Below are 25,936 nucleotides of genomic sequence, written 5' to 3'. Positions count from 1 at the left end.
AGCAATCTAGATCACTTGCTTTGTTAGAGAGCCAAAAGTAATAATTGGCTGAAAATATATGTACATACAACAATTATTTGATTCGGTCAAACTTCCATTATTCATTGCCATGATATGTGATAGGCATTGTGTAGGTTTCAATCAACTTTAGTTTAACGGTACATGCTCCTTTGAGTAAAAAATATTAAGACTTTGTTAATAATTTTAAAATTCTTAATTTATTCTAAATCTATATCGTCCCCCACAAAGTAGCCCCCTTGGCTGCAATACACTTGTGCAAACGTTTTTCCCAAACCCCGAAACAGATGTCAATTTCTGGAATAAGTTTCAATGCGCGGAGCGTCTTTGATTGACGCAAAAAGGTTTCCCTGGAGCGGTCGTTTAAGTCACACGCAGCTAAATCAAGCGAATACGCTGGCACGATATTGGTTGAAAATTTGGTGAAAAACTCACGAAGAATCAATGCAGTATGTGACGGTACATTATCGTGGTGCAAAAACCAAGAGTTTTCGGCCCATAATTCCGGCCTCTTTTTTACGAATAGATTCGCGCAAATGGTGCATAACAATCAAATAGTATTCATTGTTGACAGTTTGGGCAGTGGGTAGGAATTCCGAATGCACCACACCTCGATAATCAAAGAAAACTGTCACATAATCTTGAATTTTGTCTTGCTTTAACGTGGTTTTTTCAACTTCGACTCACCTTTGCCACCTCGGCCGATTGATCGTCTTATTCCGTGTCGCAAGCATAAATCCAAGACTCATAGCTAGTAATAATGCGCTTCATGACATCCTGGTGGGCGAAAAGCATTGTTTCACAGACATTAACGCGAAGTGCTTTTACTTTTCTAAGGCCCAAATGAACTTTCAAAATAAGTTTCATTAATCCTTCCGATATTCCAACAAGTTAACTGTTAATCGTTAATTCTCAAGCACCAATTTCTTTATTTTATTGACGCGACATCTGTTGGTGGTGATGGCCGTCCTGAACATAGTTTGTCGTCAAATCTTTCTTGGAACAATTTGTTCCAAACAAAAATACTTGCTCACGACAAACAATTATCACCGAAGCCTTTTTCCAACATTCTGGATGTTTCGGCACCAAAATTTGATTCCGCACACAAAATTTAATGGAACTTCTTTGTTGAATAATTTCGTTTATCTTAATAATCGCCGAATGCACTTTATGTACTTCAGAAAGACAAAGGTATGGTAAACACTAATGATTATTTTGTTGTGACATAAGGCACAGATGTCACGGACGGTTCTACCAACCTAGAAAAATATAATTTTGACGAATGGGGTTTCGTGCAAAATTTAAATTCAACAGTTTTACTATTTTTTGCCCACATACATACTACATATATGGGGAAAGTAAAGTGATCTAGGCATGGAAATTGAAAATAAATAGTTGTTTTGTAGGATTTTTTTTTTAGAAGAAAAAAAAAATTCAGAGGAAGTTTGCAAAAAAACAATCAACTTGGAAAATAAAGGACATATACATAAAACATGCATATATTTATCTTTCTTCAGCGGTTTTAGCTACTTGGTGGATAACCGACACCAATGGTTATGATTTCCGAAATCCATTCGAACTTGTTAACACACCTCGCTTGTCACTCGTTCATTTTTACACTACATACTAACTTGAAGCCAGTTTCGCTAAAAATATTAAATACTGGCTTTTAGAGTTTACCGTTTTGCTCAATGATTAGCTTGCGATAAAAGATAATATAGATTTTTATCCAGATATTATCTTTATTTTGATAAGGAGTTGGAAAATAGTTTGCATATCAAAAACTTAAACAATGAAGTATTCATTAGTAAATACGAAAAAGCGGTTTCTTGCGCATATAAGCCGCGATAAAGTGAGTTGTTTTTGTTTTCCACAAATTCCTAAGAGCATATTTCCTTGGCATTTCTTAATTATTTTACTATCGATCATAATGTGCAATTTGTGCAGCGAATAATACTTCCGTTTCCAACAATGTTACCACCGGTGTGGCTGTGAGTTTATATATAACCAGACATATGTACATACGTATATACATATTTGCGCGTGTATGTATGCATATACACAGTATAAACTTCGATCACGAATTCGCCAATGCAACTACCAAACAACAATCGAATGGCTGACAACAACAACAGCAGCAACAATAATAACAACGTTAGTGGCTATTAGTGACTTGCAACCACAAACTCTGCCGTCTGCCGTCAACTGGTAAATTAAAGCGGCGAAAAAAGTCTAGCCGCAAATTTGAGATGAGTGTCTGTCTATCTGTCTGTATGTTTGTGTGTATGTATGTATGTGTGTAGGGTATATGCGCATACTTATTAATAATTGCTTTGGTTTGGGTGGTGGAAGGTGGCGAGAAGTTTAAGTGCCAGCACGCAATTACAGCTGCAGTCAAAAGAAACACTGAGAACAACAGCAACAACAATAACAACACGAACGAGCTTACCTAAACTAACATACCTACAAATAAGAGCCACAAAGAAGGCAAAAGTCAATTTGCCATGCCAACAGACGCTCGCACACACACAAGCAAGTGGCATGCATACAAATACGTTAAAGGCTGTGTTTGTGTTTGTGTGTGACTTTGGCTCTGTGCGCTTGCAGCAAACGCTTTGCGTCTCGATTGCCAATTTTTCAAGTGCAAGTTCAATACAAAAGCCGGCGAGTGAGTTAATTCGCTGCGCTTGTGTGCATGTACATGTAAATGTATGTATCTGTGTGCATTTTGTTTTTGTTGTTAAGTTACAGCAAAGGCGGGTATAATAAACAATAGATAATAGAGTAAATTATTGCCTTTATATGAATTAATAGTTTCTTATTATTGCTTGATTTTTTATTAACAATTCATGTGACATATCAAGCGATATTTCAAAGCTATAATAAGCACGTGATTGAGCGCAATAATTATAAATTTTTATTAGCCAACTTAATGTATATATTTTACTGTGGAATCAGACTTCGTTCGTGTTGGCAAAGCTAATATTGAGACACATTTTTAATGCAAATTTTTACTGATATGTTCTCTTTGTTTATGCGCTTTTGGGCATATTTTTGAGTCAAGTGAAAAATCCTACTTAGAATATCGAAATAAATTCCTAATGAGGAGCCTCGATCACCCTACTTTTTTAAAGAAAAAACACAGAAACCTCAAATTTAATGAGTAATATTTATTATGAAAATGAAAGAACATTCATATTCGTGTCATATTGGGCGAAACAGCTTCGGAAGCGTACGCTAAAATTGTAATAGTGTATGGTTGTCTCCGCGCACCCCCCGCCCGAAAAAAGCTCGCATGAGCAAGTCGAAGGTGAAAACGATGATTATTGCCTTTTTTGATAGCCGTGGAATCATCCACAAAGAATTCGTTCCACCGGGGAAAACTGTGAATCAAATCTACTATTGCCAAGTACTCCAAAGATTGCGAAAACGAGTCAACAGGGTGCGCCCAGACATCGCTCGTAACTGGACCCTTCATCATGACAACGTGCCGTGCCACACCGCCCTCAGCGTGTCCCAGTATTTGGTCTCTAAAGGGATCGCCGTGTTGCAACAGACGCCTTATTCGCCCGACATGTCACCCTGCGACTTTTTTTTGTTTCCTAAAACAAAATCGGTGGTCAAAGGAACCCATTTTGAGTCGATTACGGACATCAAGGCCGGCGTGACGAGGGTACTCGCGGACATCCCAGTCGAAGCGTTCAGAAATGTTACGAAGCATGGAAAACGCGCTGGAATCGCTGTATAGCTGCCCAAGGGGACTACTTTGAAGGGGATGGCAGAGTTGTAGAATAATTTTCAAATATACGGTTTTTATAGAATCATTCTCATTACTTAATTGTCATACCACGTAGTTGTAGATCTTTTTATGAACTTTCTTGCATAGCCTTTGTATATACTTTGGGCACTTTGTAGAGCCTAAAGAAAAGTCCTTTGCTGAAATTCAATTGAACGCTTTGGGATTAATTCCTGATTCTTGTTTTCCGTCTTAAACCATTTTTAACCCTTTAAAATTCAACCAACCCCTACTCTTTCTGATTACAGATCGTCGGTAAATTATTATTCCTTTCATTTTGGTTAGGTGGAGGAAGATAACTCTTACATTGGTTTTCATCTCACATTATTTTTTTCCTTCGAAAAATTATCGTCATTGTTCCATTGTTCTTGTAATGAAATTTAAATTGATTTTTTTTGTATAGTGTTGTTCATAGAAATGAATGAGCAATGTTGGAAAATGCATAAATGAGTCCTCAATTATTTTTAGAAAAAAAAATAAATAATATTAAATCAGAAGTTACATTTATTAAAATTAATTTTTAATTTATTCATAGAAAATGTTTTAGTCTATAGCTTATTATTGTATATTTCCTCTCACGTTGTGACGCACTCATGTGACCTTAAAGTGCGTGCTAATGAAATGCAAATAAAAAGTGCAAAATTAATTAAAATTCATACATACATTAAAACAAAGTTTAATTTATGCCAAAACAACTACTTTATTGCGATGACTAATGCTCTCCTGTCAAGCTTACTTATATTATATGCATATTGTATGTACATATGTTCAGTATCAACATGTTGGTTATTTTTTCTACCGGCACTTTTCGACTTGTATTACTGAAAACTCTCGCCCAGTTGTGAATTATAATATCATTCTTACTAAATTGGCAGTTAATTTTTAATGCCAAGGTCACGTGTGTTTTATTATGCCACTTGTTGCGAGCTCATCTCTTGAAATTGTTTGGAGTTCAAGTTTGCTTTCGGTTTTGTTTTTGGTTCATTTTGGTTAGGCATTTTTTCTTCTTCGCTGTTCCAGGAATGTGAAAGTAAATTGAGGCAATTACGAGAAAATTAACTATTATCGTTTGTAGATTATGTGTATGTTAAAGGCCGAAAAAATATATTTGATGACAAAAATTAAGCTAATTTGTGCTTTTGATAGCAAAAAATATGCTTTGATGTCATAATGGGTAGAAGAATTAAAATAGCCGTAAACATCCTAATGATCAGATAAAGAAAGCAATTTTGTCTCTACGAAAAACACTGCTTTCAAATCTTTGCATCACTCAGAACCTCAGAAAAGCTCTTAACCTTGAACCATTGGATTTTGACCACCTTTATGGCAATTTGTGGATATCATGCCAATATAAATGTTCGTCTTAAGAAGCAAGTCTATCAGACACCCAATTGTCGAGTGCATGCCTCCACGATGAAAAAAATCTTAATCGGAAGGGGCCAAGTCTGGAGAATACGATGTATTGTATCCTGAAACGATTTTACTTTGTGTGATGGTGCCTTGTCGTCTAACAAAATTACTTAGCCGTGCCTTCTGACCAATTCTAGTCGTTTTTCGATCAATGCATGCTTCAAATTGATCATTTGTTGTCTGTATTAACAGTTTCAACAGGATTTTGAAGCTCATGATATACCACACCTTTCAGATCCTACCAAATACAGATTATTGCCTTACCGAATCAACCTGTTTTTCAGTCGATGTTGATGATTGTCCCGGATTAAGCTATGATTTTCTCCGTTAATGATTTTTAAGATAAATCAATTTTTCATCGCCAGTGACAATTCGTTGCAAAACTGATTTTATTTTGTGTCAAAATCTTACAGGAGTTAATTTATCAATTAGCCGGTCTTTACTCGATTAAAGCGCTAATTGAGATCGATTTATCATGAAAAAATCTTATTTTAGTACATTAATTCTTAATCAGATTCAAATCGAGTTGAAACTGGAATGCAACTCTGCGGGTTGCTGTCCACAGTGTAAAATTGGCTATGTTCAACTCTTCAGGTTGTTGTCCAGGCTGTAAGTTTGGTTGTGTGCGTGGATAAAATAGCAATCAGCTGATGAATTTTATTCCAGAATAAATACAAAACGAAAAACACAAGCAAGTATAACAGCTGATCGTTAATTTAGCCTTTCGTTAATCGGGTAGTCGGCTAGGCGAAAGACAACAACTAATTTCTCAATTATAATTTTAATGTACTAAATTAATTTGGCTGTGCGAAAAGGCTATTATTCATTAAAGGCTAATTACAACAGCCGAATGTAATATTTTAGGCACAAAACTATATAACAATCGGTAAATTAATGATATGACATAATGATACGATAATTGTAGCTGTAAATATTTATAATTAGCTTGAAATTAGGAAGAAGAAGCGTCTGTTGATAACCAGCTGTTGCATCAGCAGGTTTATTACCTTTGTCTGCTGATAATCAGCTGTTGCATCAGCAAGTTTATTACCTTCCCGATAAACTTTACTTGCCTGTTAAGTTGGCTGCGATTTCTCCAGTATTTCGAAAGGCTAATATTCATAATAGCGCGACTAATTTGGGACTGATTTGCAGCAAATTTCGTTTTTTGAATTTTGACTTATGCAGTTATTACTTTAACGTACCATAAAAGTACTTTCGGCACCCGAACAGCGACGTGTTGATACCCACAAAAATTATATTCGCATAATCTGCTGCTCATAATGACTTCCGAAAAAAAATTTTGGTCAAATTTTGCAGTACTCGTATTAACAAAAATATTGTTGTTTTGGTGAAGCCACCGCTAGGCCGCACGCGCAGGATGATCGGTAGGTGGTGAATACAGTGAACACCAGTGTTTTCCTTCACGCAACACTTCCGCGAATATGCGAAAACATGCTTGTTCGTTTCCTACTTTGTTCCAACCTCAGCTGAAATTCACAATAACAACAATAAGCGGCAGAAATAATACGCAACAAATAATGTTTACTGCTTGTAAATTGCTGCTGTTTTTATTGCCGCTGCGCCTGCGCGCGCAACTATTGCTGCCTGCGCTTGCACATTAACGTGTGTTGCCAACATTTTTGTTGTTATTTTAAATTTTTATTTCTGTTTTTTTATTTTTTTTTGTTTTCGATACAAGTTTGACCATTTTTTATTGGCTTACCACTGCGTTTTTGGGCTTTCTTCTTCGTCTGCGGCTTCCTCCCCGTTAATTTGTAACATTAAAATTCATTGGCGGTGCAGCTGCGTCTACGCTTGAGGTGATAGTGTAATTGATGGCGCAAAGCAATGGTGGTCAGTGGTGGTTGCAGCGCCGCCAAACGCTGTAAATCGTTGCGAATTTATTTGGCGCTTGGCGCACGCTGTTAACTTTGCATAGTTTCTTTGTGTGGCGTGTTTAATCGCTGTTAATTTTGCAGTAGGCGAACACGAAAATGCTTTCAATACAATTGCACATGTTTGTGGGTATTACAATTGTATTTATTTGCTATTGATTTGGATTCCGGGTAATGAAAACTCCTGCCGCACATACAGTTGTAAGTATTTGAACACAAAAACAATAAATACATATGTGCAATAGTAAAATTTTAATTGAATCCAATTGCATTCTGGTCGAAGGCGCGCATTAGGCTGTTAATTGCTTTATTCACAAATGAGTTGAGCGAAAAAACTCTATCAGCTGGTAATATTCCGTTAGAACGCTATAAAGAACTAGTGAAAGAAATGAGTTATGCTTTTAGAGGTCATCGGGGTTATTTTGCACTGTTTTTTCGTTTAATGTTAAAAAATAATTGAAATATTGTTTGAATTATAAATTAATATTTATATCTATAAAAATATCACCAAGTAAGAATCTGAATATTTTACTAAACTTTTACTATAATTAACTAATAAATATAATTTTTCAGTATTTTTCTAGTTAATATTACCTTTTTAATTATAATTTTTATTTTTATTTTATAAATGGTATTTTTAATGTATTCGTATTTTATGTAAATGCTTTTCGGAAATATATTTTTTTTCATTTATAAACTTGTTTTAATTCAGTGTTGTATATTTTTTTAATAATATTATTTTTTTGTATTTTTTTATAAACTTTTTATTTTATAATATTTTTTGAAATAAATATTAAAAATTGTTTTATAAAAAACATTTTAATTTATCCATAATAGTTAGGTATATTATTTTATTTCTTTGTATTAATATTTATTTTGATTTATTTTTTATTTAATAATATTAGGTGTACAATTTTGCTTCCGCCGTTTTCCAATAGATGTCTCTAGGGTCAAGCACTAGTCGATTAAATCGTTTTATATCGATCTTGGACATTTGTGTCAACATTAACCCAACAAAATATTTGTAGAGATCTGTTTGCATCCCAAACTTATTCTCAACTGAAAATGTCACTTTTTGAGCCGAATTCTCGACATTTGCGGAAAATTTTGCTTTTCTTTTTTAATTCCAAAAAAAATGCGGCTGAGGCTCATCGAAGGCTTACGGATACATACGGTGAGACTGTCCTAAGTGAAAGAACATGTCGCAAATAGTTTCAACGTTTTAAGAATGGTGATTATGAAGTCGAAGACTGGCATGGTGGTGGAAGAGAGAAGATTTTCGAAGATGCTGAATTGGAAGCTTTACTCGACCAAGATGCGTTTCAAACCCAAGAGGAATTGGCCGAATCGTTGGAAGTGACACAGCAAGCCGTATCAAAACGCCTCAAAGCCATGGGGATGATTCAGAAACAAGGAAACTGGGTTCCTTACGACTTGAAACCAAGAGATGCCGAACGGCGCTTCTTTGCATGTGAACAGCTGCTTCAAAGGCACAACCGAAAGGGTTTTGTAACTGGTGACGAAAAATGGGCCCACTGCGATAATCCTAAGCGAAGAAAGTCATGGGGAAAGCCTGGACATGCCTCCACGTCGACGGCAAAACCGAACATTCTCGACGCCAAGGTCATGCTCTGCATTTGGTGGGACCAGCTGGGGGTGATATATTATGAGCTGCTAAAGCCAGGTGAAACCATCACAGGAGATCGATACCGAACGCAATTGATGCGTTTGAGTCGAGCACTAAAAGGAAAACGGCCACAGTACGAGGAAAGACACGAAAAAGTCATTCTCTAGCATGACATTGCTCGGCCTCACGTCGCAAAGGTGGTCAAAAAATATTTGGAGATGCTGAAATGGGCCGTATTCTCCAGACGTTGCTCCATCTGACTACCACTTGTTCCGATCGATGGCACACGGTCTAGCTAACGAGCACTTCATACTTGGATGAGGAGTTCTTTCGTCACGGAATACGCATGCTGTCAGAAAGATGGTCAAAAGTAGTAGCTAGCGACGGCCAATATTTTGAATAACATTTTTGTAACTATTTTTATACAATAAAGCAAAAAAAAACGGCGGAAGCCTAATATTAATATTAATTTTAATGTTTTAAAATATTTAATTATATTTATTATTTTTTTAGTTATACGGTCGTTTTTTAATAAAAAATAATTAGTGAAAAAATTATTATATAAATAATAAATTTAATTTTTAATTAAACTGTAATTATTCGTTTTTACTACTTCTTAAATTATATTTTTTATTTATATTTCATTTATGGTATGTTTGATTTTTTCTTATTTTACATGAAAACAATTTCAGAAACAGTATTTTTTTAATTTATTAACATTTTTTAATTCAATATTGTATAAATTTTTTTGACATAAATATTAATAATATTAATAGTAAATAAATAAGTATGTGGAAATACCCTAGAAATGCAAAAAATATCGTCATTACCACGCTTGTCAAGTGCGACTGTTTTTGCGGACATTTAATAACTCAGCACCACTACATGCAAACAAACAACTTGCGCATTTGCATATGTATGACTTTTTAAATATTGATTATGAAAAATGTGCAGCCTTTTCACTTTCGAATTATTACTGTAAAGTTTTATGCGCTTGCTCTCAACCGCCGATCATACATATGTCACACAAGCACATGTGTTTGTGTATGTGTGTCTGCTTTCGTTAGTTTGTTAACATAAAAGTTTTCCTTCGGCATTTGTTGCAGTTGTTGCTATTTTTGTTTTCTTTTCATTTTGCTGAAATGAATCAACAGCTGGCTTTACAATCCTGTTCACCTTTATTGAAGGTCATTTGTTTTGTAAGGTCATAACTGTGGTGCCATAACTTGCTTGAATCATATTAGGTGCGTCATAATATTTTTTGATATTCACTGGATCAATTTTTGTATTTAATTGTTAGGAAACAAATTTTTAAAGGCTCTAGAAGCAAGCTGGGTCAACATACCCTCATATATGTGAATTATAGATACTGTTATTAAAGGTTCAAAAAGTGTTAAATTTTTGTGTTAACTGCAAACCGACCTGTACACGAACGCTTAGGTGTTTTAAGAAGCTTTACTTAGTTTTGTTCGGTTTGGATTGGAACTGGAAGTCTGCGAAGCGAGCATACTGATTTGCTGAGTGGATTTTATTGTTTCACACTATTTATTTCTCCTTTAATACACGCTTTGAATGTCTTAAATTTATTTCGAGTCATTTCTGTGGAAGAAAAGAAGTGGCAGCAAAATAATCCTAGTTCAAGTGTGTGGATGCAAGAGCTTGTAGAGTGTGCTGAAGTTTTTTTTTATGTGGTTCGTTACTTATTAAATCCTTTGTCATCATGTCAAGAGACAACCCTAATGTACTATATTACCTTTCCACAAGTTCTGAGCTCACTCCAGGTTTCCAAACAATATCAAGACTTTCTTCTTGACGTACGCTGGATTTAAAAGCACGAAAGTCGATGCGATACTGGCTTCGTTGGAACATCGGAAGGATCAGTGAAAATCATTTTAAAAGATCATTAGGCCTCAGGAAAGTGAAATTACGGTTGGTTACAAAATTACTGAATTAAAAAAAAATTGTGTCGCGTTAACGTTTGTGAAACAATGCTTTCCAACTACCAGAATGTGATGAAACGTTTATTACTGGCGCTGAGTCTCGAATCTACGCTTACAACCCGGAAGCAGTCGGCCTAGTACCGTGACTAAGGTGAACCGAAGCCCAAAATACCACGTCAAATCAGGTCAAAGATCAAAGTTATGTTGACAGTTTTCTTCAATTACAGAGTTATAGAGACGAGCTACACCTCGAATTCCTTTCAACTGGCAAAGTCTTACTATTTTTTGAACCTTTTTCGGCTCACCACTCGATTCTCGGTTTGCTAAGTTCAATCTCTGACATGTTTATTGCCAAAAAAGAGAGCATTAGCTCTATAATTCTCATGGGCTCTACTTTTAAACAAGCTGTTTCTTCGTTTCGTCATTCTCCAAAATATGGCATGTCGATGATTGCACTGATCAGCTCTCAGTAGGGACTATTGATTGGTGCCTTATGAAACCTTATGAAGTTCAAACTGTCTGCCAGTTTGCCGGTTGCAGCAATGATATAAGTACTTAATATTTATATAATTATAAATGTACATCGATACAAATATACATTTCGCATGCATGAGCCTCTTGAATACGTAACGGTTGATGCTAATGTCGCGAAACCCGTCTACCCGGTTCAAGCGCCGCCGCAACGCAACACTCGCGCATTGTCTTCGGCTGCATTTCCAGCATTTCTTTCCACACAATTTTACTTCCAGTTTTCTTTTTGTCGTTTTTTAACATGACTATTTTCAATTTTGGGAAAAACCACTCTCACACACACACACACACATGTGCTCGTACTTTTGCATTCTTCGGCTACAACAAAAACATGAAAATATTAACTTGAAACAAATACAAAACAAAAATGGCCAGGCAAACCGGTTGCATTATATGACACCTGTCACCTGCTACCAAAAAGGTTGCGCAGCCGCAAGTAAGCGGCGTGTAGCTTCTCTTTTATTTTTATTTCAATATTTTTAAATTTGTATGTTTTTTTTATTTTTGTCTTGTCTGAGAGCGTGGTAATTCGTCAATAACAGTTCGAGTATGCACAGCCGGCACTTGCTTCGCACCCAGCAATTTGCTTGTGGCCGCTTTGTCCACGCGCTTGTTGTGCGCCTGTGCAGCGGAACTACTCTGTCTTATATTTATTTAAAATCTTCTTCGCATTTCTTATTTAAATATAAACAATTTTATTAGTTCGTGCCAGCAAAAGTTTAATTATATGCTCTTGTTGCTCGCACTTCGTTTTAATATAGCCTACTTACCTTGCAACATGCTGTGGCAACTACTTGTGTGCGCGCGCGCCTATTGGCACCCAGACGTGAGTTATAGTTAAGTTCGCCTCCAATTGTGAAACTGGGTTGGGAAGCGCGAGTGAGCGTTCGTTCGTGTGCGCAGTATGTGTGTGTGTGTGTGATCGTTCCAAAGGCCACTGCCGAGTGAAATGTGGGGACAACAGTTGCGCTGTGCTGTGCAACTTGAACTCGAAATGTGGTTCCTAGCTGGTAAGACAGCTGTCACATTGGGAGTAATGGCGACATTGCGGCATATAAAAATTAACCCAATTCAGCGGCGTAAGTCAAACGACGCCAACACATATTTTTAAATACTTTTTATTTTATATACCCTAAACGCCGTATATTTTTTGCCAAGAAGTTTCTAATTCCCCAAAAAAACCTTGGAGAATCAACTGAAATGCAAAATAACATAACATCACTTTTCTAAGTTTACAGGCGAAATAAAAACGATACAATAGAAGCCATTCATATAGAAACAAAATTTTAGTATTGGTTATAAACTGGTTATATCTGTCAGCGGAAGCTGGAAATTTTATGATGCAGTGAATCGTAAACAATAAAAACTCAACTTCGATTTTTTTTGATGATACGTTGTTTTGTATTTTTGGTGATAATATATTGTAAATATAAATGATCAGTGTAACGAGCCGAGCCAGCCAGTCGATATAGCCATGTTCGTCTGTCAATCTTTCTGTTTGTATACATATGTACATATATACGAACTAGTCCCTAAGTTTTGAGCTATCGATCTGAAATTCCGCATCCGGCCTTCTCTTCCTAAGAAGCTGCTCATTTGTCGGAATGGCCGTTATCGGACCATACAAACTGAACGATCGGAATCAAGTGTTTGTATGAAAAGCTTGTTTACTTGACGAGATGTTCTTACGAAATTTGACGTAGGTTATTATTTAAGTCAAAGTAAATTGTCCGGATGCCACTATGGCATATAGCTGCCATACAAGATGAACGACCAAAATCCATTTCTTATATGGAAAAGTTTTTCATTTGACATGATACCTTTACGAAATTTTGCATAGATGATTACCCAAGACAAAGCTAAAATCTCTGAAAATATGTTGCAGATCGAACCACTATAGCATATGGCTGCCATACAAACTGTTCCATCAAAATCAAGCTTTTGTATAGAAACCTTATACTTTGTGAGGGGTATTTAGCTCCGGTGTCAACGTAGATAATGTTTTTTCTTGTTTTATAGTATATAAATATACATATGTATATTTAAAACTTCAATTGATATTTTCTTAAAAGTAAGCATTTGTTTAAGTATGGTGACAATAAACTTGTCTTTCTTTTACTAATTAATTTCTACTATTTTTTACTTTTAGGTCACTCATCGTACAACTGGTGAAGTTATGGTGCTGAAAATGAATCAGTTACGTGCAAATCGACCAAATATGCTCAGGGAGGTGCAGTTGCTGAACAAATTATCCCACCCAAATATATTAAGGTAAGTTGCAAAAGTTTTAAGAACGACATAATGGGCGCGCTTGCCTTTATTTTTAAATATTCCGCAAATCAATGATTTTTTACTAGTTGTTCAATGTTATTAAATGAAAAGTTAAACAATTAAAAAAAATTTAAATGCATGGCAACTCTATTTGTAAAAATTTATAAAGTGTGAGGTTATTACTGTTAAATTAACTTATTGGGTTATTCGCTAAGAAATTTTGTTTTTTAATATATTGAGTGCGTTGGTTTATGCATGAAATTTGCTAACTTTAGCGAAGATAGGGTTGCCATCAAAACTTTTCTTTATACAAATATAAAATATGAGAGGCGTAACTCTTCCGAAGGAATAATTTTGTACTTGTTATTTGTATGCATACGCAACACAATATTTTCGAAGTTGACAACCCTGCTTAAATTTTTTTTATGAAACAGCCTTTTAATGAAGGTCTAGGTTTATGTAGCAATTTTATATTGCAAATTAAATAATATTAATTAAATTATTTAGAAACCATAACCCTGGCAACCCTCGTCGCCAACTTACCGATTATAGTGATACTTTGAATCGAACGATAGTAATACAAAGGCAGTACTTTTGAAAGTGTTTCATTAAAATTTTGATATATAAAATTCGGTAATATGGCAACTCTGTTAAAATTATTTTTTACAAACCAGCCTTCCAATGAAGGTTTAGAGTTATGGAGCAATTTTGTATTGCAAATACAATATTAATAATATCAATTAATTATTTTTTCGAATTCACAGATAGGGTTGCCATTCGTTCCTAATGTTATTTCATTTTCATGCCGTTTAAATGTATAGTATGTATATACATATTTGTCATATACGTATACATACGTGCAACGCTCTAGCCATATTTTATTAGCTGGAACACTACGAATTAATATCCCGAATCGTGGTGAATTAACCTAGTTTCTAGCGTGCAAACTTGTCAAACACCACTTCATAAATGACAATCCGAAATGCCTACTCTAAATAGTAATTCCTCTTCAAAAAAAACAACAATGTGTGGCACACTGTGTGCCATTAAGCAACTCCTCGCGACTTGACTTGTTATTGAATCAACATTTTGCTCTTGGCTCTGCACTCTGCACACAAAAAGTTCTCATCATTAAACAGCGCTTAGTCTCATAACCTAAAAAAGAAGGAATAAGAAGTGTGCTAACAACAAAAAGCAGACGACGACGACGACTCATTAATTACTGTTTACAAGCACTAACAGGCAATATGCTGAAAACTCACCAGCAGCAGACACACACAGAAGCACCATAAACATCATAAACACCAGTATGAAATAGTTGGAGAACTGCTACTGTCGTTCGTTCGTTCGAGTTGGCAACCAAGAGTGCGCGTCCAAGAGCTGGTAGCCGGTTCTCGGTGCTCGGGCCGCCGGTGCATTAAATGGGGGAAGTATTGCAAATTGAAAGCAGCACAATTTCGCGGTTGCTGATGGCTATATACATATCTACATCATATAGGTATATGTATAAAAATATGTATATGTATTGCTTGCAGTGTGTAGCGTGTCAGTCAGTTCGTTTGACGTACCAATCTTACTCACTCTCTCGGCCACTGCAGCAGGCACAGTTAGAATTTTATATATACTCATATACTAGCTTGTTAGCATGGTGTATTATCTAGTTGCTATTGTTGTTGTTGCATTTTGATGTGAAGAAAACGCATTCTTGACTGTCAGGTGAGTGTCACAGCAGCATTCTTGCCAAACCAATTGTAATAACTCTTTGTTGACAACTATTTTCCAAGAGTCAAAGTTCTAGTTAGCTGCACTTAGACACTTGCTGGCGCAAGTTAGTTAGGTTTTTAGGTAGGTTTGTTTTACAGAAATCTTGCACTTTTGTAATAGCTATCGAGTTAGGTACAGCGTTATATAAAAACACGTACTACTTGGGCGCAAGAGATCGTACTCTGCTTGGAAGACCGAGCGACAAACGAAATAATTCTATAATATTTTTATAGTACTAACCTTAACTAGAACACTGTCAAAGTTGTATCACATCTCATAGCATCGTTCTCAAGTTATTATCCTCAAAGTGACGATGCTTGTTTTTATAATCGAAAAAGTGAAATATCGTCTTTGCTCTTTCACCACGCTAACGCTCTGATTCCGTCATCTTGATATACATATGAATGATAAGTTACACGGATTGCGTTGCCGTTCCCATAACAGTCGGGGTTAAGTAACCGGAATGTACACGGATCTTTATACGGCCAAGAACTGTCAACTCGGCATCATACCTCGAAATTATTTCAGAAATGTTTTCTGCCGCTGCAACAACCACAACGGATTGCGCTATGTAGTAGATTCCATCCACCATATTTCACAAATAGGATTCCTGGCGATTATTTACTCTTTCTCAGATTGAAAACGGGACTCGTTGGAAAAATATTTCGCTCAAATAAGGAGGTAAAATTGAGAAAAAACGTACATTCAGAAGACCTCGAAGCATCATTCTTTGAATTGTTATCAAATATTGAAATGCTTTTAAGAAATAGATGCGTTTACATAGGCCTGATACTAATTTTGACAGTTGACGTGGCAAGCCCAATTTGTATGGGAGCCAAAAACTTTTTAGGCAGAGTTTAATAAAGGCAAATTGCAACACAAGCACTTTTAATTCATATATAACGTCCCTAACGTTCTGGAACACAGTTCCAAATATGACGAAATCTTTTCTATATCATAAGGGGTTATTCTGAATAAAAGCATCGCTCCAAAGTACCTCTCACCGTACAGATAAAATCGTCCATATGTGTCTTATATTAAAAATATGGTTAAAGTAATACATATAGGTCCGGAATATCTGGTACCGAAAATGGATAAAATCAAGTCATACCTTCCCCTAACCCTTTACATTCCTTCAGCATGAGAGCAAGGTAAAAGTACTAAGATCAATTAAATTAGAAGAATTTTAAGATTAAAAACGTATCTAATTATATCGTCCCTTGTATTTTTTACACAGCATGCGCTGTCTTCCCTCCAGTCTTCTCAAAAAAATTGAACTTTACTTTGGTCTTAGGCCATCAATCGTGTAAATAGGAATCTCCTACGAAATGTTGAGGAAATTGCAAAAGATACGTCGCAATAAATGTCACATCCCACCATCCCGCCATAGCATCACAGCCGCTAAGCTGTTTAACTGCGCGCAACACAAAGGTTCATAGCCGCTCGAGAGGTGTTTCGCTTTGTTTGACGCCTTTAGCGCTTAAAAGCCTTTTTCCCTCTCCCTCTTTACACCCGCTGAAGTGACTTCCGCGAAGTGTGCGAGGCGTGCGTTGTTGTCAGCTCTTAGCGCAGACTGTTGTCATCCTTCTGCCATATTATGTACATTTTTCTATCAATCTCAGACTACGTGGTATTGTAGGTGTGTTCCAGAAGAATGTTTCTACTTTTCGTAGGCGGTTAGCTCAAAGCGAAATGCAAGTTGTAGACAAAATAAATGCATAAAAGTTAGTCGATTGCAGTCCTTTGTAGTCTGTTAAGGTGTTATTTCTTAATATTCTACATATTTACTTAAGCAAAAGAGTTCATAAAAAGAAATGTTGTTTTCTATTTACGTTAGGTCAGTACCCTAAGCCAAAATCACAGCAAGTATTATCTCATTGTGTGCTAGTCATATTGCTATTGGTTTCGTTTGTGTTAAGTTCCTAAAAATGCGCTTTTATCTCAGACCTAATTTTTTTTAGTGAAACTAACTATAAATGTGATTTTATCGATATTAATCTTCAACAATCGATTTTTGTTACAATTTCTCTATTCTTTCATCGTTTTAAAATTGTGGCTCCATTGAACTTCTCCAATGTCTTCCATAAAAGTGTGCGTTTGCATTTTCATATAAATATGCCGGCAATTAATTTTTTCAATAAGCCATTTTCAGAGTACAAGCTCTTCCATTTGGATTTATATATAACACTTAATGCTAATGCATTACTTTCATAAATTACAAAAATTAATCTCTGTAATATATTCATTTCGGTAAAAAACACTTTATGCGCCCATAAATTGAATGTGTAGCGTTTTTTGTTAATCTGACAATTAAATTCTTTGATATACCGAATTGTAAACATATGTACATATATTCTTTGTCTTAATTTTTTTCGAGGCATCCTCATAAAGATAGACGTTTCTTTGTTTAAAGGCATTTCCGCATAATCATAAAATATTTTGCAATTATACAGTATTTATTATGTTCTCAGAGGAGGTGGGAGACCGAGAAAAGTTATTAACTCAAGTCATTACCCCGATTAAGGATAAGCGTGGTTCTTCGATAATTCTATAAAGATTATAAGAAAATTATAATATATATGAAATACACCCACATGTTTGCTGATATTTTATTGGTCTTTAACGATGTTTTACCATTCGATAAAGAGGGTTATAAAGAATCCTACAGCTTTTAATAATAATCGATTATCGATGTCTTCATATTCTATCTTTTGTTTTGAGTTTAACATATATTGGGCATCCCACGGATTTTACGAATCCCTGATCAGTTAACAGAATGTTTGGAAAAATCTTGATCAACTCTGTGTAGAACTGGTCCTGGGATAGTACTTACGGCGCTTTGTATAACACAATCGTGACACGAGATTATTTTTCCTCTCTTGTAAATGGGTCGTCTCTTATTTAGCCTGTATTTTTGATTCAGAAGTTTGTATGGAAATTTGTTATTGCCACTAGCTAATCTTCTAAATATATACAGGGTGGGCCCAAATAACTGTCGCGCTTTATTTTTTGTAGAAAAAAGTTTATTTTTTTGATATTTTGGGCAAATTAAACAATTTTATTTATTATAAAAACTGTTGGCTTACATTAGGACTGCCTTAAGTTCAAATCGTTCACCTTTGATTTTTTTACCAGCTTCAAAACGTTTCTGAAAACTATTGCAGGCGCATGCACCACTTCATCTGGAATTTTCGTCCCAAATTTTGATTAAAAGACGTTTGAATTGATCCAATCTTATGTTTTTCAAATTTTTTAATTTGTCAAGCATGTATCCCATATACTGAAATCCAATGGATTCAGATCCGGAGAAGATGGAGCCCATCATCAAATCGGAATAAAACATGCAAATTATCCTTGCACCAGCGCTGAACAATTCTTGCCTTTATGGAGCCGGAGCAGAGTCTTGTGGAAGCAATATGGTTCGTTGCCGAAGATCTCAGATGCATGAGGGTAAAAATTATTGACAATCACTTCATCCAAATAATTTTGTGCATTGATTTTGGACACCTTTCTCAATAAAAAGGAGCGGGAGCTTGCCTTTTTTGGATTGGGCCCCCCATACCATGACAGACGTTGTGTTTTGATATCTCTGAACGGCTAATTTATCTGTTGGGATATCCAGCACACTTGTTGCATACACGCGATTATTCTGGGGATTGTGACTTTTTTGCCAATATGAATGTGTTTCCATCAGAGAACACAATATTGCACTTGCATGCCGCTGAAGCAATAAACCATTTCTTTCCCGTCGCATTTTCTTCTGACGCTCCGTAAGGCCATGAATCCTCTTCCTTTTGTAAGGTTTATGTTTCAAGTCCTCTTTTAAAACATTTCGGATGGTTTTCCGGCTCACCTTCAGCTCTTTGGCTAGATTTTGAGCTGATCTAGCACAATTTCGCCTATCATCCTTATCACGCACATTCTTCACCAGCTCAAGGTGTTCTTATACTCCTTTTTCGTCCAGGTTTTTTTGGATATTTTAACACTTCCAGTTCTCTTAAATCGAGCCACAGTGCGTTGGACAAATCTCCGGTTTGTACATCAATGTCTTTCAGCAATTTAACAATTCGCCTGTCGTTTTGCCTTGCAAATGTAATTTTTGCACTAAGTCTCTTTTGGCTTCCATCACTCACAAAATTTTTAAGAACTACTGATCAGGTCAAAAGAGTACTCAAATAATTTCACATAAAATAAGGGAAACACAAAAATGTAACGGTAACAAAAATTCTGTACACTTACGCGAACATAACGTTTCTTGGATTCCATTCTCCTATCATATTTATAACGTTCTAATTTGTCTTCCGAATTCCGTATGTTTTCATCAAGTCCGCCGACATGACCTAGCCAGAGTAATTCGCTGAACTATTTCAATACGCTCTATTGGCTGCGGTATTCGCCGTTGCCAATGCGCAAAAGACCATACATCTTCCGCAGAACCTTTCTTTCGAAAACTCATGAAGCCGACTCATCAGATGTTACCTCCCTTTTTAGGCATTGGGCAGAGCACACTTAAATTCCAATCGTCGGGTATGCTTTTGTCCGACCATATTCTATAAAGAAGCTGATGCATGCTCCTTATCAGTTCTTCGCCGCCGTGTTTGAATAGCTCGGCCGGCAAACCTTCGGCACCCGCCGCCTTGTTGGTCTGCAGACAGGTAATTAATTGTTATTCAAACTTCCTCTTGGTCGAGTAATGAAACGTCTCGATTGGGGAATCGGGTTCACCATCTCCTGGTGTTATGCTTTCACTGACATTCAGCAAGCTGGAGAAGTGTACCCTACATAATTTTAGAATGCTTTGGGCATCAGTGATCACCTCTGGGGGTTCTACAACAGTATGCTCCGGTCTTGAAACCTACTGTCAGTCGCCGCATCTTTTCGTAGAATTTTCGAACATTACCCCTGTCGGCCAGCTTGCTAAACTTTTCATACTCACGCATTTTGCCCTCTCTTTTTGTTTGTCTCTTCAACTTTGGGTATCTATCCCATCCCTTACGTGTTGTGGTCGTTTGTAACGTTGCGAGGTAGGTAGGCTGTTGTTGTTATAACGGTTTCTCAATCCCTGTTCGGATGGTAAGGGTTACCCATGTTGTGGTCGACGTCATCTAACGGGAGGCTCAGGAAACGTGCTGTTTCGACGGGGTCGGACCAAACGGAAAAGGGTTTTAGATGGGTGGGGTTGGTAGGACATGCAAAGAGGTGGTCAATGTCATGCGGAGACTCGTTGCATGCAGTACATACATTGGGTATGTCAGGGTCTATTCTGGATAAGTAGAAGTTTAATCTGCTCCAATATCCAGAACGAAGTTGCGCTAGGGTAGGTAGTTTGTTTTCTTTCCATTGCGACACGCATTTCTTAGCGTGCTAGCTGTTCTTTTGCTCTTTTCCGAAAATCAATCTTTTCGTTTGCAGCTGTACGTAGGGAGCTTAAAATGCCGTCCCACAGTTCCCTTATACCGAGTTGTTGACGAGTGCTCTCAGAGAGCAGGAGTGCAAGTCGAGCCGAAAGTCGCTCGGCTATTTGTTGTGATTGCAGCTTCTCGACGCCGAACCTATCTTCTGTTTGTTCACGGGGCCCCTTCGAAGTCGGTCAAGCTCAACCCAATTGGGGATGTTTTTCGTCGTGGAGGCTGAATTTACCGACTGTTTTGCCAAAGGTACCTTCCTTGGCCACCCTGGTCTTAAAGTCGCCAAGCACGATTTTAACATCATGGCGGGGGCAGCTTTCATAGGTGCGCCCCAAGCGCTCATAGAAGGCATCTTTGGTCACATCGTCCTTCTCTTCCGTCGGGGCGTGGGCGCAAATCAGCGATGTATTGAGGAACCTCGCTTTGATGCGGATTGTGGCTAGACGTTCATCCACCGGAGTGAATGACAGTACTCGGCGACGGAGTCTCTCTCCCACCACGAATCCCACACCGATTGAACTCGAGGTGCCTTCCTTGTTAAATCAAAAATTAGTTTCTTTTGTATACAAATACAACATATATTCTCAGAATAACTTGGATTCATAAATGATTTATTCATACTTCCATTTCTCAACAGGTCTTTATACTGCCTGTCGAGCTCTATTTTTTTTTGCTTTCTTAATGTATGAAGTTGTTGTTGCAGTTTCTTGTTAGCTACGCTATTATGTGCTCATTGATGTGGATTTGATTAAATCACTTCAGTTTATGACATTGAAAGCGAAGATTGAATGATCAGAACATGCGCATGCAAACGCTTACATCTCCACAAGTTCACGCACACACACACACACACCTACATACAAATACGTGAATAAGCACTGCAATGAAGGCGACTGGGTCAGGGTAAGCCTTGCTTCCTTTGAACTTATGCAGTAATGTCGAAACTTTTGTGTTGGCAACTTTTATGTGTTTATGCCCCATGCATCCTACCCCTTTTAGGCTAACCGAATGCCTGATTGTCTACCTTTCATATTTTATCTGCATAAATAAAAAAGGAATGATGTCAGCTAGCTGTATGCATACAAACACACACATGTGCATGTGTGGAATGCAACGCTTTGATGTTGAGTGACATGTTGTAATGTTAGAAAAACCACCGGCAACAACAAAAACAGCAATAACAGCGCAAACTGCAATAGTTGCCTTTTGGCACTTTTTTTGTGTTTTTGTTTTTGTTGTGTAGAAGGTGAGGTCGTCTCCGGCGTTGGCTGAGAGCACTTTGTTTTGCCATCAGTTGCCGGCTTTTGCCATTTGTTGCTTGTGTTGTAAACTTGCGGTCATGTTGTTGTTTCCCTCACATTTTTTTCCCGTTCAAATATTTTCATTACTACTCATCGGTATTGCTCACTTAACTTGACCCCTGTGGCTCTGCCCTGTGCGCGTCGTGTACGGCGTCCCTATCAAATTCTATGAAGTTGTCGTACTCAGCATTGTGTTGAAGTAATGAATTTGGCTGCTTTTTGTTGTTTTTGTTGTTGTTGCAGCTTTTGTGGTTGTGTGCTTCATACTCGTATGAATGGTTTGCGGTTGGTCATGATTCAAATTGAGTTAATAGTTTTTTATGTGCGTTTTTTGTTACTTTTTTTATTGTGACGCTTTTGTTATTTTTGTAAGCGCTCGTAATTATTTTTTTGGGGTGTGAATGTCGCTAATGGCTTGAATAAATTTGTAGATTTGCATAAACGTATGAAACAGTTTCTTAAATTAAATTATTATGAAAACATATAGGCTTGCAGGCTTCCACGCGCAAGAGCCTAATGCGCTAATATATGTACATATAGACATACATATGTATGTGTAATGCATTGCTGTAAATTATGCCCGCGAAGGAGTGTCGAAATAACGGCGTTCTGTATCGGCATTTTGCGCTCTTTCTGCATACAATTATGTAACTCATTAGACATGAATCATAAAATGCAAAAAGTTCGTGTCACTTGCTTTGTTATTGTTTTTGTATGCATATGCAGAACCTTCTAAAAAGACACATTTCCTAAAAATCTACATTATATATATTTAGTAGGTGCAGTTTTATTGACTAATCGGCTAATTCGTAAGCGATACACGAGGGATATGTAAAACACTGTCATTAATTGTTGCCGCCGCCGCCATTCAGCTTAGACTCGGGGAATTTTATTATAGCAAAGCCTGTATAAATTGTAAGGAAACATAGACAATAGACAATATTTCCATACATAACAAATATGACTACACAACTGTTAGCTGCTTAAGCATTACAAAAAAAAATTATTTTTACGTAAGCGTCTATAAACAAGATTCCATTGTTACTACTGCATGTAATTGACTCCGCTAATTGATTTATCCGCTTATTTGCATTTGAATATTAATTTAAGTCTGTGAATACTTATTTATTTTTATCGAATAGTTTTAGAGTTTTTAAAGAAAGTGAGCTGGAAATAAACATTAAATACTCTATCAAAGATATCAATATATTGGGTGGTCGAAAAAGTCTTTTCGTATCAAACTTCAACTTATTTCTTTCTACATATTTATAATGAACAATAGTGAACAAAGCAAGTAACATTTTGGTTGACACTTTTTGCCATTTTTCCGCTAGAGACATTATTCCATCAGTGTGAAAGTTGTCTGATTTCTCGGCGAAAAACTGCGACAAGTAATTTTTACAGGCTTTTCTTGAAGCCAACTTTACTCCATTAAGGGAGTTCTGCATTGACCGAAACAAATGGTGGTACGATGGTGCAAAGGCAGAGCTATGTATATGGTGGATGCATCAAACCGTCTCAGTCAAGCTCTCCCAGTTTTTGTGGAGTCATCAAAGATGTGTGTGGTCTAGCGTTGTCCTGAAGGAAGACGAAGCCTTTGTGTTGCTCAGTTATGGCCGTTTTTTCGATTGCTTGCTTCAATCTCATCAGCTGTTGACAGTAAAATGTAGGATCAATCGGTCGACCAGGCTGGAGCAGATCATAGTGGTCCTTTCTAATTCCACCAAACACTCAGCATAACCTTTCGAGGCGTCAATTTTGGCTTTGCGACCATATTTATTTCTCGCACATTATTTTCGTTTTTGATCCACTTTTTGTCTCCTGTTAGCATACGCTTCAGACATGGTTCGATTTCATTTCGTTTCAGCAAAGATTTGCAGATGTTAATTAGGTCCAATAAATTTTTCACAGGCAATTCATGTAGACCCAAACAACAAGCTTTTTTTTTGTAGTCACCCTTTTTTATATGGTTCAAACCTGTTTGATGATGAATGTAAAGTTCCTTAGCGATGTCATGTCTGCTTATGTGACGGTCCTGGTCAATCTCTCCCATAATTTTATCGACTTTTTCAATGATAAGTCAACCGGAACGAGGTGCATCTTTCACATCGAAATTTCCAAAACGGAAGCGAGCGCACAATTGTTGTGTTACGTCCACTACTTTTTCGACGACCCAATATGAAGTATATATTTGACTTCAGACATAGGCACACAGTGTTAATCCAACTGTTAGTGCTTTGTTATCTTCGGCTAAGTTAAAAATATCCGTTTTGATAACTTGTTACCCAATAGGGATTACAAGATGGATGTATAAAAACTTCTCAACTACGCTCCCGCAGCTTCCGGTGACTCACTATTAATGTGTTTGGTCTAGCGTTGCCCTGATGGAACACAATTTATGTCCTATTTTTCAAAGCTGTCCACTTCTGGGCGGTTGCTTATTTCAGGCGATCCAAATGCTGATGACAGTACGGGTCCGAAAAAAATTTTGGTCGTAGGGTAGCAGTTCTTATAGATGAGTCCCTGCCAATACCACCAAACTTTCCCACCTGTTAATCTTGGTTTAGTCACCGTCTGCACCTGCTCATCGTAAATTCAACACGATCGTTTTGGCTTGAACTAATTGTAAGCGATTCACATTTCATCACCTTTAACCATTCGCTTTAGAAATGAATCGATTTGGTTGCGATTCAGCAGAGAGTCGCAGTTGGAAATTCGGTTCGAAGAAATCAAAATTGCGCACGATTGATTCCATAAAAGACCACAATCTTCTTCTTTATTGGCGTAGACACCGCTAATAAAGAAGAAGATTATTGATTATAGATAAATTCAAGTCTGTTTATTAGAGCTTTAAGCCATATTATTAGTGGTACCAAGTAACTTAGGTAGGAGTGCAGCCCTATCGGGCTCAATTACACTTCATTGCTAAAGTGAAAAAAAAGTAAAACTATTTTTATATATTGAAAAGCTCTGCTTTACTCGGAACTGCAGTCTTTAATTTTCCAAAGGTCAAAAAACTAAATAAATTCTCTTCCATCCCAGTGACTGATAAATGCGACAGCAAACTAACCGCTCAACTTACATTGTTTCAATGATCAATTCCTCGTCCAGCCAAAACGCATACTAATAAATGCCAATACACCATAAAAAGCAACACTAACAACACTAATTTAAAATCATTTACATTTTTCATTTCCACCCATCATCTATGCGCCCAATAACCGCCAATAAAATTCTGACAAGGATAATTTAATGTAAGCAACCATGTGCGCCACAAGTGCAACAAAGGAGAGCTAAGTGTAACAACTAACAGTTTATGCAAAAATTACATGTCCAGACAAAGGCGTGTCTTGCCACACACCCACCCACATGCAAGCGTGCAACTTTCACTGCTTCGAAATGAAGTGGAAAATGATTACTTTACATGCTCGCATACCCTTGGAATTTATGCTTTACTTAGTTGATTGCATGTCAAAAACAATTTCCATACCGTTGTGGCAGGATGGGTGCTGGGTATGCTTCCACAAGAACAACAGCACTGACGACATGTCTTCGTTAGCAGCAAGTCGGTGTCAGTTTATGGCACACGCCACTGACCTCACGATTTGTAAGCGATAGGTGGGTCCTCGCACACTCTCCCAGGCAGTCGCACTCTCACTCACGCTCTTGGCCAACTACTTAAGTTTGTGCAACTAGCTTTTAAGGCACTTTGTGAATGTCAGTCTGTCAAGTGGTGAGTTTAAAGTTTTAATTTAATTAATGAACTTTGCTTTTGGGCGTTTTACACGAGTGAATAAAGTGAAGTTGGTGATATTAATTTTTGACTACTAAAGAAGCATGCAAAGCTCCTTGATAAGCATGGAAGCCGAATAGAAAACATAATCCTATTAAGGCGTTGTGCCGCTCATTGTATAAAGCAACAGTTGAGCGACACATTTTGATTACTTTTTGATACATTTTCTTCCTTTTTAT

The 25,936-nt window shown here is 36.9% G+C and overlaps 1 protein-coding gene across 2 annotated transcripts in view; it reads left to right on the top strand.

Moving 5' to 3' along the window:
* The window catches only part of LOC105226385 (uncharacterized), a 185,368-nt gene that overhangs the window by 134,206 nt on the left and 25,226 nt on the right, over nucleotides 1–25,936 (top strand). For both annotated transcript variants that reach the window (XM_049450364.1, XM_049450362.1), the window contains exon 3: nucleotides 13,370–13,491. In XM_049450364.1, coding sequence (XP_049306321.1) covers nucleotides 13,370–13,491 — 122 coding nt within the window. The remainder of the gene's footprint in view (nucleotides 1–13,369; nucleotides 13,492–25,936) is intronic.

The sequence above is a fragment of the Bactrocera dorsalis genome, chromosome 2, assembly GCF_023373825.1.
Source record: "Bactrocera dorsalis isolate Fly_Bdor chromosome 2, ASM2337382v1, whole genome shotgun sequence".
In the NCBI taxonomy this organism is placed as follows: domain Eukaryota; kingdom Metazoa; phylum Arthropoda; class Insecta; order Diptera; family Tephritidae; genus Bactrocera; species Bactrocera dorsalis.
This window is presented reverse-complemented; position numbering and strand designations above follow the sequence as displayed.